The sequence below is a fragment of the Canis aureus genome, chromosome 34, assembly GCF_053574225.1.
Source record: "Canis aureus isolate CA01 chromosome 34, VMU_Caureus_v.1.0, whole genome shotgun sequence".
Classification (NCBI taxonomy): domain Eukaryota; kingdom Metazoa; phylum Chordata; class Mammalia; order Carnivora; family Canidae; genus Canis; species Canis aureus.
In genome coordinates, this window is record NC_135644.1 from 16,155,013 (window position 1) to 16,174,194 (window position 19,182).

General features: G+C 34.7%; 1 protein-coding gene across 6 annotated transcripts in view; it reads right to left on the reverse strand.

Moving 5' to 3' along the window:
• Positions 1–19,182, reverse strand: part of UBR3 (ubiquitin protein ligase E3 component n-recognin 3) — a 225,892-nt gene that overhangs the window by 11,403 nt on the left and 195,307 nt on the right. For all 6 annotated transcript variants that reach the window (XM_077883157.1, XM_077883152.1, XM_077883155.1 and 3 more), the window contains 3 exons: positions 14,893–15,017; positions 11,193–11,300; positions 10,949–11,074 (listed from right to left, as the gene is read on the reverse strand). In XM_077883157.1, coding sequence (XP_077739283.1) covers positions 10,949–11,074; positions 11,193–11,300; positions 14,893–15,017 — 359 coding nt within the window. The remainder of the gene's footprint in view (positions 1–10,948; positions 11,075–11,192; positions 11,301–14,892; positions 15,018–19,182) is intronic.

Genomic DNA, 19,182 nt, shown 5'->3' on the forward strand with positions numbered 1-19,182 from the left:
ATTTTCATGTACTTGTGGGTCATTTATATATATTCTTATAAGAGAAGTGCTTGTTCAAATTTTATGCTCACTTCATGTTTTTTGTTTTCTTATTGAATTATAATCTTGATATATTCTGGATATAAGCCTTTTTCAATATATATATTATTTTTTAATATATTTTTAAATTGAGATTTTTTTGTATACTATAAAATTAACTTAAACATGTATAATTTAGTATATCACAAAATTGTGCAACCATCACAAACTAATTCCAGAATATTTTCATCACCCTATTCTAAATGGAATTTTTAAAAATTTTATTTTCAGATTGCTCATCACTAGTACAAAGAAATAAAATAGACTTTTTTTGTACATAGATCATATATGCTACAAACTTCCTGAACTTATTAGCTCTAATAATTTTTTGGAGATCCCTTCTAATTTTCCACATATAAGATCATCTCATTTGCAAATAGACATTATTTTACCTCTTCTTTTCCAATCTAGATGCTGTTTATTCCTTTTTCTTGCCTAACTGCTCTTTCTAGAGCTTCTAATTCAATGTTAAAAAGCGATAAGGGCAGCCATCCTTGTCTTGTTCCTGATCTTAGAGGGCAAGCTTTCTATCCTTCAGTATTATGATGTTAGCTATAGTTTTTTCCATGCATGCCCTTTATCAGGTTGAAAAAATTCTTTTCTTTTCCTTGTTTTTTTAGTGTTTTTACCAAGATCAGGTGTTGAATTTTGTCAAACATTTTTTGACTACTGAGATGATCATATGCTTTTAAAAAATCAACTTTATTATAATAATGTGAATTAAATTAACAATATTTTTGTTGCTGAACCAATTATACACTCCTAGGATAAATCCATTTGGCTATGGTGTATTATCCTTTTCTTTCTTTCTTTTTTTTTTTAAGATTTTATTTATTTATTCACGAGAGACACAGAGAGAGAGATAGAGGCAGAGACACAGGCAGAGGGAGAAGCAGGCTCCATGCAGGGAACCTGACGTGGGACTTGATCCCAGGTCTCCAGGATCACACCCTGGGCCCAAGGTGGCGCTAAACCGCTGAGCCACCCAGGCTGCCCGTATTATCCTTTTCTATTGGTAATATATTTTTAAAGCTTTTGCTTCTATGTTCATGGAAGATCTGGGTTGGTAGTTTTCTCATGATTCCTGGTTTGAGTATCAGGATAAAATTGGCCTAATAAAGTTTGGATTGTTCCTTCTTTCTCTGTTTTCTGAAGGTTTGTATGTATGGATACAATTTCTTCCTTAAATATTCACAGAATTCACCATGATGTTATCTTTGTTGGTATAAAGTTGTTGACTTCTCTTTTTGGAAGAATAATAATCAAAGAAGCTTAATAAGCTAATTAAACTTTCTTACTTGATACAGATCTAGCCAAGATTTTCTATTTCTTCTTGAGGCAGTTTTAGTAAATTTTCATTTTTCATGAAATTTGTCCATTTCATCTACATGATCAAATTTGTTGGCAAATGTTATTCATAATATTCTCTTATGGTTCTGTAGGGATTTTTCTCCTTCATTCCTGATATTGATAATTTGTACCTTCTCTCTTTTTTTCTTATCCATCTAGTGAGGAGTCTGGCTCCTGGTTAAAAATCTGTGTGATTTTTTTCAGGCCTAACTATAGACAATTTACGAAGTTTTTACTTCACAGGCTTTGTGGGTTGAAACTGCCCTCCCTACATCAGACTCAATACATAACCAATGCATTGAAGTCTCTGAAGGAATTTATAGTTAGGGTCTCAGGACCACCTCCCCCAGTCACATTATTTCACATATTTACATTCCTAGCTCTGGTACCTTTATTCCTAGGCTTCTTTATCTGAAGCCTTGGGAAGGAGTTTCTTCTACTTTTATCCCTTCCCCTGACCTTTTTCTTCCTCAGAGCCCATAAACTACCAAAGCCTTTTATTTGGGGGCTCCTTTAACATCTCCCCACATCTGTGCTGATCCACTTGATCCTCAGTTGGTGTGCCATTTCATTCCACGAGGGTAGATGGAACAGGAGGAACTGGCATCTTCCCTGGTTTTAGCCTCTTACTTATACCATGACAGTAAGTGATTAGAGACTCAACTCTCTCACTTTTGGCTTGTTGCTTTAATCAGCTACTCTGACACCTACACCTAGTAACTCAGCTCTCTTCCAGTTCAGCTGAGCTCCTAATGTTTAGGTTTACCTATTTTACTGATCTTTGCAAAATCAACCAGATGTTGATTTTCTCTATTCTACATAACTACTTCATTGACTTCTGTTCTGATTTTAAAATTTCCTTTCTTTTACTTGCTTTGGTCCAACTTGCCCTATTTCTAGCTTCATAAAGTAGGAATTTAAATGAATGACTTGAGAACTTTCTTCTTTTAAATATAAGCACTTGAAGCTATATCTCTTCAAGAATTTAGTGGCATTCCACTTTTTTGCTATGCTGTTTTCATTTTCACTCAGTTTAAGTATTTTCTAATTTCCTCAGAATTTCTGCTTCGATATATAACTTATTCAAAAGTATGTTGCCTAATTCCCACACATTTGGGAATTTCCATATTTTTTATTATTGATTTTAATTTAATTTTTATGTGGTCAGAAAATATGTTTTATGATTTCAACTCTTATAAATTTATTGATACTTGTATTACGGCTTGGTATATGATATATTCTCATGAACATTCAATGTGCTTGTAAAAAAAATATGCATTCTGCTATTGTCTGGTTAAGTATTCTACAGATGTTAATGACACCACCTTGACTGATAGTATTGTTCAGGTTTCATTTATACTGTGTCTCCTTATTAGTGACTAGTAAGAAAGAACACTGATGTCTCCAGCTATAACTGTTGATTTGTCTATTCTTTCAATTCTGTCAATTTCTATTTATGCAATTTGGGGTTTTATGCACATATATTTTTAAATGTTATATCTTCTGCTGTATTGAGAGAGGGCATTTATTTCTATGTAAGGCACAAAAATAATCTGAGAAAAAAGGAGTACCAATGGTAGAAAAATAGCAATATTTTTCAACTTTATGATAGGAAATCCAACAATGAATAAAAATTAACAAAGATCTACATAAATGCATTTTTTTCTCCTGGGATTCATAGACTATTTCAGGATTACTTGGCTTATCTTTATACAGCAGATGTTGAGCCCAAATGTGGGTCACTAAAATGAGAGAAACCATAGCTAAGGAAAAATTTATGAAAGAAGAACAAAATAAAAGTTTCTCACTTGATTTAGATAAAATAGAGTGGCAGATTATTGTAAACAAGGAAAAGTCATGAGATACTTTTTTTTCAAGATCAAAGAGTAAATTATCTTTTTACTTGTTTTCATTTTCTAGTTTCATTTTCAAAATAAGAATTATGTAACAAGTAAGTTATAGTAAAAGAAATAAAGTGGCTCCTAATATGAAAATGCTCAAGCTTAGGAGAAATGCTAATTAAAACTACATTGAGATATATTTTACTCAGACAAAAGATCTAGAGGCAAAGATCAAATAGTCTGAAAACATGATTAAGGAAACTCATATATTATTATTAATGTAACTGATACAATTTCAGTGAAGGGCAGTTTGGTAATAACCATCAGAACTACAAATGTATGTAAAAGCTGAAATAGCAAACCACTTCAAAGAATTTATTCTACCAATACAATTGAAAACATGCAAAATAATTTGCATGTACTATGATTCATTGTTGTATCATTTATAAATAGCAAAGAATTAGAAATAACCTAAATGTTTACTAATAGAGGACTGATTAAATACATCCTGGTGCATCATACAATGAAATATTCTGAATCTGTAAAACAAAATGAGGAAGGTCTTCATACGTTGAATATGAAATTATCTCTAAGATACACTCTTAAGTGAAAAAATGCAAGCTGCAGAATATGTAAAAAGAGGACTAAAGAAAAAACACACACCTCTACACACATATTTTTTGGTAGATGTATAAAACGTGTCTGGAATAATGCAGAGGAAACTGATAGCAGTTGATGATGACTAAGTGTCTAGGGAAAGGGGTAAAACAGTAATTTCTTTTATAGAAAATGACACAAAGAAATAGACATTCCATGCTCATGCATTGGAAGAATAAATATTGTTAAAATGTCTATACCACCTAAAGCAATCTACACATTTAATACAATCTCTATCAAAATACCAACAGTATCTTTCACAGAAGTAGGACAATCGATCCTAAAATTTGTATGGAACCACAAAAAAACCCAAATAGCCAAAGCAACCTTGAAAAAGAAAAGCAAAACTAGAGCTGTCACAATTCCGGACTTCAGGTTATATTATAAAACTGTCATGATCAAAACAGTGTGGTACTGGCACAAAAATAGACACATAGATCAATAGAACAGAATAGAAAACCTAGAAATGAACCCACAACTTTATGGTCAATTAATCTTTAACAAAGCTGGAAAGAATATCCAATAGGAAAAAGACAGTCTCTTCAACAAATGGTGTTGGGAAGATTGGACAGCAATATGCAAAAGTATTAGACCATTTTCTCACACAAAAACAAATTAAAAACATATTAAAGAGTTAAATGTAAGAGCCAAAACCATAAAAATCCTAGAGGATAACATAGGCAGTAATTTCTCTGACATCAACAACAGCAACTTCTTCCTAGCTATATCTCCCAAGACAAGGGAAACAAAAGCAAAAATAAACTATTGGGACACTTCATCAATATAAATCTCCTGCACAGCAAAGAAAATAATCAACAAAACAAAAAAGGCAATCTACATAAAGGGAGAAGATTTGCAAATGACCTATCTGATAAAGGGTCTAAATCCAAAATCTATAAAGAATTTATACAACTCAACACCTAAAAAACAAACAGTCCAATTAAAAAATTGGCAGAAGACATGGATTGGTATTTTCCCAAAAAACACACCCAGATGACCAACAGACACACAAAACGACGCTCAACATCACTCATCATCAGGGAAATACAAGTTTGAGAATGAGATATCACCTCACACCTGTCAGAATGAGATATCACCTCACACCTGTCAGAATGGCTGAAATCAACAACACAAGAAACAACAGGTATTGGCAGGGTGTCTGGGTGGCTCAGTCAGTTGAGTGTCTGCATTTGGCTCAAGTCATGATCCCAGGGGTCCTGGGATCAAGCTCCAAATCGGGCTCCCTGCTCAGCAGAGAACATGCTTCTTCCTCTCCCTCTGCTGCTCCCCCTGCTTATACTTTCTTCTTATGTCAACTAAATAAATAAAAACTTAAAAAAGAAAGAAACAAACAGCAAGTATTGGCAAGGATTTGGAGAAAGGGGAACCCTCTTGTACTGCTGGTAGGAATGCAAACTGGTAAAGCTGCTCTGGAAAACAGTATGACATTCTTCAAAAAGTTAAAAAGAGAACTACGCTATGATCCAGCAATTATACTACTAAGTATTTACCTAAAAAATATGAAAATATTGATTCAAGGGGATACATACACCCTGATGTCTATAGCAACATTATCTACAATAGCCAAATTATGGAAACAGCCCAAGTGTCCAATGACTGATGAATGGTAAAGAAGATGTGGTCTGTGTGTGTGTGTGTGTGTGTGTGTGTGTGTAATGGAATATTACTCAGCCATAAAAAGAATGAAACCTTGCCATGTGCAAGGCCATGGGTGGAGCTAGAGAGTATTATGCTAAGTGAAATAAGTCAGTCAGAGAAAGACAAATACCACATGATTTCACTCATATGTGGAATTTAAGAAACAAAACAAGGGGTCATAGTGGGGAGAAAAGAGGCAAACTAAGAAACAGACTCTTAAAAAGGACAACAAACTGATGGTTACCAGAGGGTAGGTAGATGAGGGGGATGAGTCAAAGAGGTGATGGGGATTATATACATAAGCAAATATAAATACCACTCTCTCTCCCCTATCTGCCATTTAATACAAGCATGCCTTGCCTTTGGTTACTTAATATATCTTTGAGATTTTTCCACATTAGTACATAGAAAACCTTTTCTTTTCTGTAGAATATTCCATTGTATGAATAAACTACAATTTACTTAACCAAGTTCCCATTGATCGATATTTGAGATGTTTTAATTTTTTTTGCCATTTCAGTATGTCTATTCAGCTATCAGTAAATTGATTACCCTATTATTGTACTATAAGAGACATCTATAGGTGGAGTACAGTCATAATTACATGAGATTGAAATAGAATATAACATGCAATATTTTAGTGGTTTTTACAGACTTAATAGTAGAAGAAAATTACCTGTATTCCTCAAAAAATGCTTTGTGTTGCAAGCAGCAGCACAGCTCAGATGTTAACAGTGCGGATTTGGCATCCAGACTAAATGTGTTCAAATCCTGGCTGCTTTAAATACTAGCTGTGAATCCTGAGCAACTTACTCACTCTCTGTGTCTGTTTCCTTGTCTGCAAAGTGAGGATTATAACAGCTATTTCATAGTTGCTGGGAAACTTAAATGAATTTATTTTTTTTTAAGATTTATTTATTTATTTATGATAGACATAGAGAGAGACAGAGAGGTACAGAGATACAGGAGGAGGGAGAAGCAGGCTCCATGCCGGGAGCCCGACATGGGAGCCCGACGTGGGACTCGATCCTGGGACTCCAGGATCGCGCCCTGGGCCAAAGGCAGGTGCCAAACCGCTGAGCCACCCAGGGATCCCAACTTAAATGAATTTAAATGCAATGCACTTAAATCAGTGCTTAGCATGTGTCAATATACAATAAATGCTAGCAATCATTGTAATTATTTATGGCAAAACTATTGTTGACAGAAGAAAGCAAAAAGAATTAAATAGAAGAAAGAAAAAAGGATTAAAGGAGATATATCAGAGCACTAGTTTTCAAATTAGGGCAGGTGATAATCACGGTCTCCTGTAAGAGTCTGATAATCATTTTCTTCCAAGAAAACTACACATACACAAACATTTTACAAACAATGCCATGGAATTCAAAAATTCCTGAAGTCCCTGTATAAGAATTCCAGAGTTAAAGGATAAATAAAAGAAGATGCATTTAAATAGGAGAAAATGTAACAGAACCATACAGGTCACTATAAGCAGCCCTATTATGGTAGTAGAAACAGTGTCAGATTAAGACATTTAACTAAATTAGGAAAGTCTAACAGATCACTGTGAAGAGCAAAATGTTGTGTCGGGACATGTACTGGGCACCACTCCTCATGAGCAGTAATGCTTACCGGAATGTCTAAAAATCCTGAAAAATTTATTGTTAAGCTCAAGAGTCTCCTGGCTTTTAGAAATAACCACTCAAACTATTAGCAATGTGGTAAATGTGGATGATTAATGTTCAAAACTTCCAATTGGATTTCACCATTTTAGCAACATATTAGAAAATATAATTTTATTTTTATTTTTATTTTTTTAAAGATTTATTTATTTATTTATTTATGATAGACAGAGAGAGAGAGAGAGAGAGAGAGAGGCAGAGACACAGGCAGAGGGAGAAGCAGGCTCCATGCTGGGAGCCCGACGTGGGACTCGATCCCGGGACTCCAGGATTGCGCCCCGGGACTCCAGGATTGCGCCTCCAGGCGCTAAACCGCTGAGCCACCCAGGGATCCCAGAAAATATAATTTTTAACTAAAAACAAACAAAAAGACATGCACAGGACATTTTAGAATTCTCTTTGGGATGCAGCAGAATAAAAAAGGATGCTGCCTGTTATTTCCATTGCTCAGAATCCTAAATGGACATGTATTAAGACAACAAGACAAAAATAAAGATGTGAAGGAAAAGGACAATTTTCTCCTTATTTTCAGATGACATGGTCATAATTACATAAAACAGCTAAAAGAATCAATAGACAAATTATTAGAACTAATAAGAGAAATCAGCAAGTAGCCAGTCACAAGAACACACTAAAAATCAATAGTATTATTCCGTACCAGGAAGGAGCAATCAGTGTGTCACCGAAAGAAGGCATCATTTAGATAGAAACTAAAACCATAAAGCGTAGAAACCTAGGATTCTCTTTATATACAATGCTCTAGAATTTAAAGTGACAATTTTACAATTCTATGAAAAGTATTAAAAGAGAACTGAATGAATGGACTTTATATATAAACTATGTTAAATGTTTTTAAAACTACATGTTCAAGGCAATTCTCATCTAATATCCTGGAGTATTTTGGAAGAAAATTTACAAATTGATTATATAATTATTTATGAAAATAAATGTTCACATATAGCTAACCAGAAAAATTATTCTAAGTGAAAATGACAAAAAAAAAAAAAAAGGAAAAAAAAGAAAAAAAACGTGGGGCAGCCCGGGTGGCTCAGCGGTTTAGTGCTGCCTTCAGCCCAGGGCTGAAGATCCTGGATCCTGGAGATCTGGGATCAAGTCCCACATTGGGCTCCCTTCATGGAGCCTGCTTCTCCCTCAGCCTGTGTCTCTGCCTCTCTCTCTCTCTCTCTCTCTCTCTCTTTCTCTCTCTCTGTGTCTCTCATGAATAAGTAAATAAAATCATTAAAAAAAAAAGTGAAAAAAAAAAGTGAAATCTGCAAGTGAGATTACATAAATGACAGAAATCTAAACAAAAAGAGACCAAATTTCTATCTAAAGTTGTAACTTAACTTTTCTCGCTTCAGTTGAATATATCCACATCCAACCAATCCCTCAACTTGAATATATGCAAAGTACTTTCATTCGGGCCCCACAAACTTACTTCACATTTCCTCCTTCTATTAATTGTATCAGAAAGGTTCAAGTGTCCCAGGTCCAAAACCCACATACAGTATGACTCTTCTCCCTTGACTCCCACATGTTCAACTAAAATCTTGACTATTCCATCTATGAAATCTTTAATATCTTCCTATCCTCTTCTATTTCTATACTATGTCATTCCCCAACTAGCTTTTCTGTTCCCAATTCTTCCATTCCTCACACCCCCAAATCTTATATTATTAGAATGAGATTTTATCCTAAAATAAAATTTGAATCATGTTACATTTTTGTCTCAAATCTTTCAATGGTCCAAATTCCTTCATGTGAAATTCAAGATCCATTACAACTTCACCACAATGTATTTCTTTTTTAAACATTTTTTAAAAATTTTTATTTATTAATGATAGTCACAGAGAGAGAGAGAGAGAGAGAGAGAGAGGCAGAGACACAGGCAGAGGGAGAAGCAGGCTCCATGCAACGAGAGCCCGATGTGGGATTCGATCCCGGGTCTCCAGGATCGCACCCTGGGCCAAAGGCAGGAGCTAACCTGCTGCGTCACCCAGGGATCCCTCCACAATGTATTTCTAACACTATGTAGCATTGTTCCTTTCTGTGCTAATTGAATCATTTCTTCCCTGTCCTATGCATATGCCTGGTGCTCTATCACAAGCATCACTGTACAGCCAACCCCAACCAGCTTTCAATGCCGAGGTCAAGAGCTTCTGCTTCCAGATAATTTCCAACTCATGGAAGAAAAATACCTTCCAGTAAAAACAAATGATAAAATAAACCATAAGGTAATAAGTATACAAAGAACCACAGCCTATGGCCTTTAAATGTGAAGGGAAAAAAGCTGATGAATGAAATAGGTTTTTTTCTATTAATATCCATGCTTGAGGATGCTCATACAGTAGTCCCCCACCTTATCACAGTTTCACCTTGTGTGGTTTCATTTACTGGTGGTCAACTGTGGTTTAGAAATATATGATTCATCTTCTGACATATAATCACAAGGTCAACAGTAGTCTATCACAATGCCTACATATCGTTCATTTCATTTCATCATGTAGGAATTTTATCATCTCATATCACAGGAAGGGTGAGTACAATACAGTAAGATATTTTAACAGACTGTATTCATATAACTTTTATAACATATTGTTATAAATATTCCATTATTATTGTTAATCTCTTACTCTGTCTAATTATAAATTAAACTTTATCATAGGTATCCTTTTTCCATAGGAAAAAAACCTAGTATATACAGAGTTCAATACAAGCACTAGTTTTAGGCATCCACTGAGGGTTTTAAAACATATCCCCTGCAGATAAGGGAAACTACTTTATGTCAGAGGAAATACTTTTAAGGTGAAATTTTAAAATAAATAACTATGAAAGAAAATATCTAGTGGATGAACATTTAAAATTTATTCAATATCCATAAACTTTAAATGTTTGAGGACAAATGTACAGAGTTTATCTTGAATCACTTGAAAAAAAAAAACACCAAAGAATCTAAACTATTTAATGTAATGATCAATTACTTAAAAAAAGAACAATCAACTGCTTAATTGTGATATACTGCAGGCTTTGAAGACCATATATATGATAAATGTCTTAATTCCCTTATCGAATTCCCTGGAAACAGATGACAGATAATGTCAGGATTATAATCCTATGAGCAGTTTGGTTTACTTACCTTCTGGTTTTCTACTCTGTCACTTTCTTGCCTACTCACATCAACTTAGTTTTATGAAATAGATTAAACCAGTGATAATTCATACATCCAAATTTTTAACGTAACTTGTTTACAAACTGAACATTTTCCTGTCCCAAAATTATATAAATGCCATCATGTCTTCAGATAACCAGCTTTCTGACAACATAACTTTTAATAGGATAGTAAAAGCAGATAATGATCAGTGATTAATATATCAATATGATAAAAATAATGATAAATATATCAGTATGAAAACTGATCTTGTTCAAGTACTGGGCATTTAATAGCATTGATCTCATACAAAAATGCTCAAATATTAAATATTAGTAATATCATAAATGTAAGTAGATGCTAGCAAATACAAAAAAACAATAGTAAATGTTCTAAATGTTTATTCCTTTGAGTTGGACTAACATATACCTGCATGACAGTTCTGTATACATATAAATATTTTACTATTTGTCAGTATATTTCAAAAAATTAACTGTAAACCAAGACTTCCTATTCTCTACCACAAATTATACCTGGCAGCTAGGTAAATCTTCCCCAAAAAGATGATGCTGAAGAAGGCTGGTGATTCTGAGGAAAGGTAAGCAGAAGTCCTGTAAGTATTTTTCCATGGATTCAGGAGACCAAGAAATAGGGCTAACCTAAAGTTAAAAAAAGAGAATCTCAACAATTCATTCTATAATAGATATAGCTTAAAAATTATATTCATAATGGCAATAATACCTAAATTTTTAACAAATTACTATATCTGGAACATACCATTGCAGATTCCTGAGTTCCTTCTTCATGGTATAACTTTCCTTTAGATAGTTCACTTATCACAAAGCTCAGTAACACTTCATAAGACTTTTCAGTATCACATGTATTCTGGGAAAAAATTTAAAAATTAGTTCCATCGGTCACTGAAAAAATTACATTGGAAAGAATACTTTTTAATAATTGTGACTGCATTTTTTTCATACATGTAAACTTCAATTCCTTAAAATCTGTTAACAGTACACCCCTGGATTCTCTATGAAACTGGGTATGTCATTAAAACTATTCCAATACTTCTTTATTTTATTTTAAGATTTATTTATTTATTTATTTATTTATTTATTTATTTATGAGAGAGAGAGAGAGAGAGAGAGAGAGAGAGAGAGGCAGAGACATGGGAGGAGGGAAAAGCAGGCTCCATGCTGGGAGCCCAACACGGGACTGGATCCCGGGACTCCAGGATCGCGCCCTGGGCCAAAGGCAGGCACTAAACCGCCGAGCCACCCAGGGATCCCCCATGTCCTGATTCTAAACTACAAAAACAGCCCTGACTCTACAAGTGTACTCTTTAATCAGGTGACCCTCTCTACCCTTGACTAATTAGCCAAAAGGATGATCACCTGCCAATCAACAAAAATCAATATCCCACTAAATATCAAAAAAGCAACACATTATGTTTCCAAAATTAATTTAATCAGAGTAGTTTTTAAATAGGCAGAGTTCACTTAAACTCAAAATGCAGAAGACTCAAGAGAAAATATTACCATGATTTTGCTGCTTATTAATCAATGTGATATATTAAAGTTTCTGAAAATATACAATTCAGCCTAAAAGCTTCCTGAATTCATTATACCCTTGAGTAAAAGATTTACAGAGTATAACAACAGCAAAGTATTTCAAGTTATAATACTTTCTAATTTATGGGGAAAATACCCTTCAATAAAAACAAATGATGTTCAGATCATTCAAGTAAGTTACTGAGTGATAATCAGCTTTTAAATCATTATTATCAAAACATATCTTAAGCACTTCTTTTATACATGGCAGGTACTATTCAGATCAGAAAGCAAATATAATGTAATATTCACTCTTGTATGGAGAACTTCTGATGAGAAGATTTATTAGATAAGAAAATAATTTTATTTCATATCTAAGAAGTCTCAGGAAAGCATATTTTTATGTAAGCACTATTTGAATTTTACGAGGAGGGTTGTAAAGCTTAAGAAGAGGATTTCTAATACCATGGATGAAAGACTCAGAATCAAGATCAAAAGAATCCAATGGGAGAGATGGCAAAGGTATGTGGGTTAAATAAAGAAAAGGATCAGGGGTTGAGAGATTCAACAGTTATGTGTGGGGCAGATGCTTTATCCAAATAATAGTAGTTCTTCAAATTTGGGGGGGGGGGGTGACAGGACCTTTGAATATATGTTGGATGCTATGGTCCTACTCCCCAACAAAACAAAACAAAACAAAACAAAACAAAACAAAACAAAACAAAACATGAAAAAGGAAAGGAAAAGGAAAAGGAAAAGGAAAAGGAAAAGGAAAAGGAAAAGGAAAAGGAAAGGACCGGACCTTAGATTATGAAATACTGGTACAGTCTTTTAATAGAAATTCCACTAACCAAAAGAACACAACTTATACCAACTGTAATAATTATATTTCTAGCATAACTAAACTTCATTTTCCTTTACAAATATGTAATACCTGTATTTTTATTGCCCTGGACCAGATTAGGGCTGGCAAAATATCTGTTTTCATTGGAACTGTCATATTTGAGGATAAGAAAATGAGGGATGGAATGAGTAAGTGAGACTCAATGAAGAAAGGAAAGAAGAAGAGGGTGAGGGAAAGAAGGAATAAGTAAAGGAAGAAGGAAGGATAAAGAAGAGGAATGACTGATGCAGAATAGTTACAAAAATCACAATGACTTATTTCATTACTTATAAATTTTGTTGTTGCTATTATTTATAATCTGCTATATATCTAAATGTTTCAGTTTATTACAGAATAAGCTAGCAACATGTGGCAAACCAACCAACAGAATACCATAATTTTTTTGTTTCCATTCACTAAAAGCAATTTATATGGCTATAACCTTCTAATATAGGTTCTGATAAGAATCTGCCTTACATTAAATGTTTCATTAACTACTTTTAAAAATAGCTAACAATTATCAAATTGAGAAAGAAAATTGACAGAACAGTTACCTAAATTAGTTCCATCATAGATTTACAATTGTCTGATTTTCTGTTATTAGGTCTCATTTTAGCAAAAATCAGATGAATAGATTTAGACCTAAATTATATCAGAAAATGTTTTAAATTAGTGTACTGTTTAGACATCTTATTAAGGAAATATATTTAAACAACATAGAAATCGAATATACCTGATTTGAATATTAACAATCCAAATATCAGATCATAGTGCAGAGATATGAAAAGAGTATTTAGAAAAAAGAAAGATTAAAAAAAAAAAAAAAGAAAGATAATTGCAGAAAGCAAAATTATCCAAGAATGAGCTATTTAGTGGCAGGAGCTCAGCCTGGTATTCAGGCCAACAACTAATATCCCTAATTAAAACATAATGAACTTGGTGATGATACTATACTAAATTTTTGTACACATATTCATGGTTTGGGAGTAAACTAGTGATAAAAGTGAAGATTATATTGACTAGATTTCATGATTTATAATTGCTTCTCTTTTGATATAAGTAGATATGATTTTATTTTTATTTTTTAAATACATTTATTTTTTATTGGTGTTCAATTTACCAACATAAGTAGATATGATTTTAATACAAACTTTTCATTAAGGTTCAAAACCTCCTGAAGACTCTATAAATCAATCAATAGGTTCAATTAACACCATAGTTACTATTTTTTCCTACCAACTTCCCCAAATAAAACACAGAAGTAATTTATTTTACCTACCTCTCAGCCAAACCATCTAACTCAGTTCTTTGGTTCTATAGTATCATTTCTGTTCTGAAGTCACTGAAAATACTTAGGTTTAACTAAACTTGCACAATTTTTCCAAATTATTTATGTAATTTTAACTGGAAAACTTTAAATTTGCTAAGAACTTATGTTTTTTTTTTTAAGAGGGGAGGAGGGAAGAGCAGGGAGAGAGCGACAGAATCTTAAGCAGACTCCAAGCCCAGAATGGAGCCCAACCCAGGGCTTAATCCCACAACCCTGAGATCATGACCTATGTCAAAATGCTTAACTGACTGAGCCCCCCGGGTGTCCCACTTCTGTATTTTTTTAATTTAAAGAATAATAATTAAGAAAAGGCTAGGATTTTTAAACTCATAAGTGATGAGTCAAAAGCCATCTTTGGATGGACTGGAAATAGGAGCAAGGAGAAGAAAATATGACAAGTAAAATAGGTAAGTCTGTAGATACTTTATTACTTGCTCACTGTGGTTGGCACAAATTTTATAACTTCTCTAAGTTTAAGGTTTGCAAGCAAAGGCAAAATAAAACTGCTCAAATAAAAAGGGAAAAAGGTCAAGGATGCAGAAGACCTTATTGATCAAGGAGACATTTTTAACTTTTTTAACCTAAGGTGCTCCATTTCAATTGAAATACTATAAATAACTCATTTTGCCTTTCAAACACCTAATCTCATTCACTCATATCCCCAACTTAAAGGAGTTCACCGAACTAATAAATAAATTCAGACAAGACACTAACCTTTTTGAGAGCTCCTGTGTGTTTCCAGGCCGACCTATCTTCCTCATTGCATTTAACTGAAAGTGCCACAAGAGCTTGTGTGTATAGTAGGGTAAAAAGCACCTTCACAATGCAGGTGAAGTGGTCTGTAAGAGAAAGAGAAGATCATTATTTCTTTGGAATCTAAATATTTTGTGCTCAAGATCATTTCACAAATATATACCTTTCCTTGAACATGTTATTGGTTTTTGTTCAACATTTAAGTAGTTTAAACTAATGAGATTATAATGTAGTATTAAATTTGCTACCCAATGGACCTGAAATCATGAAAGCAAAATTCTATTATTCATCCACAGAACATATAAATGAGAGGCAGTTAGCACAGCATAAAGTGTGCTCTGTTTTAAAAGACCAGAGTGCTAATGCCACTCAATCTTGGAATAGTTGTGTAATGTTGGCAAATCCCCTTACTGGACATTATGTGCTTAACAACAACATCTAGGAGCCAGTGTTTAAAACCAACACTTCATCTACTCCAGTGTGATATGAACCTTATAAAGAATATAATATATAATATAGAACTTCTAAAGTTAAAAAAAAAAAGAAATACTAATATTTTAGGCACTACAATTGAGTTTGAAATTTTGATTTAAAACTGTAATAAAAAAATAAAAATAAAATTATAATAATGCAAAAAGAGTAGTAACAATACATAAAATAAAATGCCTGGTAGCTTCTGGCACATATCTGATACTTCTAGCACATATTAGATATTTCATAAATGGTAGCTTAAAAATCATAATTAATATTTAAATTGATCTAATAGCTTAGAAAATTTCCTCAAATGTCTCATTTAATCCTCATAACAGTCTCAACTGGACATCTGAGCTTCAAAAGGAAGTGCCTCTGATACAAAGCACCCAGGTCTGAACTTGAATCCATATAGATTATTTTATTGCAGATTCAGTATAACTATCTCAAGTCAGTTCCAACATCTCGGACCATGCTTCTGTCCTTTCTTGCCTACAACAGCTTAATTAGTTGTGTTGGGGGTCCCTGAGACCACTTCCAAGATGATGATTCATCAGGAGGACTCACAAGACTTACACTATAGTCCTATGATTTATTATTACAGCAAGAGATATAAGGTAAAATCATAGAAGGCAAAAGGCACATTGGGCATAATCCAGATGAAACTTTCAGAGTTCTCTACCAGTAGAGTAACACAGAGCATGCTTAATTCCTCTAACAAATTGTAAAAGCATGTGAGAAACTCATGTCAGGTAAGTTCATTAAGAAATTCAGTGCCCAAGGTTTTTATTGAGGTTAGGTCACATAGGCACCCTCTACCTAGCACATAGTAAAGTCCTAAACTCCCAGGAGGAAAGCAGGTGTGTTCAGCATAAATCATTGTTTGTGCAGTTTAGACAGAGTGAGCCACTCTCATCAGTTCTGTGGACGGGGGTGGGGGGGGGTTGTGGAGACCCGCCCCAAAACAAAGTTCCCAAATGCCTGTCAAGGCCTTTCAAAAGTTAACAGTGAGGCCTTCTATGTTAATTCTTTCCTCCACAGTGAGTGATTTATGTGCATCACCTCTTAGCCTCTTGCAACCTTTTCTTTCTTTCTCTTTCTTTTTCTTTCTTTCTTTCTTTCTTTCTTTCTTTCTTTCTTTCTTTCTTTTCTTTCTTTCTTTCTTCTTAATTACAGGCAGACTGATATTTTTAAAGGAAATATTTGGCATCCTTCTACTGGATCTTTGTACAAGTTGCAACATTCTTTCCTTCCTGATAACCTGGTTAACTCTTAAATTAGATGACACCTTAAGGTCACTTCCTAAGGAAAATCTTTCCTGATTCTAAAGTGAGTGAGTGGGTGTGTACATGCATACACACGTGAGCACCATCTCTTCCTCATGTTGATGGGCTGGGGTGGGAACTTGACATAGCTGAGCTAGTCAGAGTACCTATCTGGGATTTTTCTAACTGGAGGTAAAGATATAAGTCTGGAAGTGTTAGAGGTCATCCTTCTTGGTTTATGGCAGAGACTGTCTAAAGTAACACTGAATGAAGCAGATCCACAGAGAGGAGAGATCCAAGATGGCAAAAACCCTGCCAGCATCCAAAGCCCTGGTTCTGGTAATTCCCAAGACTACTCTCAACTGTTAAAGTTTGATAATGTGAGTCCATCAGTGTTCTTCTGTGCTTATAAGCTAGCTCTAAATGATTTTCTAAATGTCCTAACACCTACGTGGTTACCATATGCCAGGATACAGACAATAAAAACTTACAATCTGTGTAGAGAGAGAGAGACAGATGGCTAGATATATGCATGTGGTATACTGGTAGAAAATAAGAGGATGAACTAATGAAGATAAAGGGCAGGGCATGAAAAAAAAAATAAATAAAGCCTCCTGTATCAAGCAGGAAAGTTAAGTCTTGAATGACAAAGCCTTAATGAGGAAGGCAAGGGCAGGGAAAGGAAAGAAAGGGGGATTCTAGGCTGATGAAGCCATTTTTATGAGAGCACAGAAAAAGCCTAAGGTTTGCAAGAACTATAAATTGTCCATTGTAACTAGAATCAAGTAGTGATTTTTGAGAGATGAAGCTCAAAAAGCAATATTCATGCTAAAGATAAAAGGTTGTGACCTATAGGCTACCTAACTGCAGCTTACAGAGATGTTTGTTTTTCCTTTACCCTGTTTAGTTTTTAGTAACTAACATTTAATTATAGTATATTTCTTATAAAATCCCAGAATTCCCCTTATTCTCAAAAAACAGGAAGATCTGACAATCCTGGGCTTACATTCTTACATGCCAACAATGATCTGGAGCTGAGTGATAACTGTCCTCTTCAGCCAAGCATACATTCTAGAGAATTGTCAGTCTCCCACTCCTGATTATATCAAACCAAAGGCTGTTTCACAAGGAGTCAATAAATAACATTGTTAACAACAGACTTAGGCTATGAAGCCAAATTGTCTAGATATAAATTCTGACTTTTTAGATCTGAGGCAGGTTAGTAATACATTCTTGCTTTTGTTTCCTCATCAATTTAATGGAGATAATAATCTCACCTACCTTAAAAGGATTAAGTGATAAAAGGTTTATAATTAAATGCTTAAGATAGTAAATAGCAATGGCAATCAGTAAATTTCTGTTATTAATATTAGTATTTATGTTACTTGTTTATTTATAGGCATTGTATTTATAGCACCTGGACTGGCCAATGAGAAGCCACTGGAGAACTTTAAGCCACTGGAGAACTTTGAGACTAATAATATCAGATCTGCATTTTAAAATATTCACTGTTGGTATTGGGTGTTAAGATGGTAGAGGAGTAGGGTGACCCTAAGCTTTCCTCTTCCCTCAAAAACAGCTAGATAAATATCAAATCATTCAGAATACCCAAAAAATTGCTCTGAGGACTGAGAGAGAGCTGTAGGTCTACAAGAAGAAAAACAGCCACCTCATGGAAGGTAGGAGCTGCAGAGAATTGATTTGGGAGAGAAAAAACTCATGGGAACTGCAGAGGGGAGGGAACCCTGGTCTCAGAGAGAGGAGTGAGATTGACAGGGAGAGAGAGAAAAAGAGTGAAAAAAAAAAAAGAGGAAAAACACATACAGGGGATTGCGCAAGAAAATTCTTCCCCAAAATTACTGACTGGGAAAAGGAGAAGGTTTAAAAGCTGCATTTTTTATAAACAGTGGAATGTAGAGTCTGAAGTTTCAAAGGTCAGTGCCATGCCAGGGTCATACCTGGTGGCCTTAGTGGTACTCCTGTGGGGAAGAAGGGTAGAGATCGGGGAGCGGCAGTATGGTCTGAGGAGCCCTGGGTCCCATCAGAGAGAAACAGTTCCCCTGCTTGGAGTGCATTTGGTAGTGGTGATATGGCCTCTCTGGGGCAAAAGACCTGGCAGGTGCCGTTGAACTGGCCTCTTCACCAGCATAAGAACAAAGAAGCCAGCTGAGGGTAGCAAACCTTAGCAGCAACTTTGTGCTATTATTTACCATAATCTCCAAATTGCTGTGCAGTCACATGACCATTTTTTGGGACCAGCTGGCCCTGGCCACAGTGCAGTGAGATCCTCCCCCAGAGAATCAGTGCAGGTCCAACCACAGGTGCCCCTGAAGTTTGGAGTTTTGAAACCTAGCCATGCCTGAGACAAAATACAGGAGTACTGTACCAACTAGCAGATGGACAGTTCAGACACAGACAGGGTAAGGGCAGGGGACTGACAGAAGCTGGGGAAATAGGACAGGTGACCATTTGCTCGTCTGTGAGGGCTTCCTGAGGAGTGGTGGGCATGAGCTCC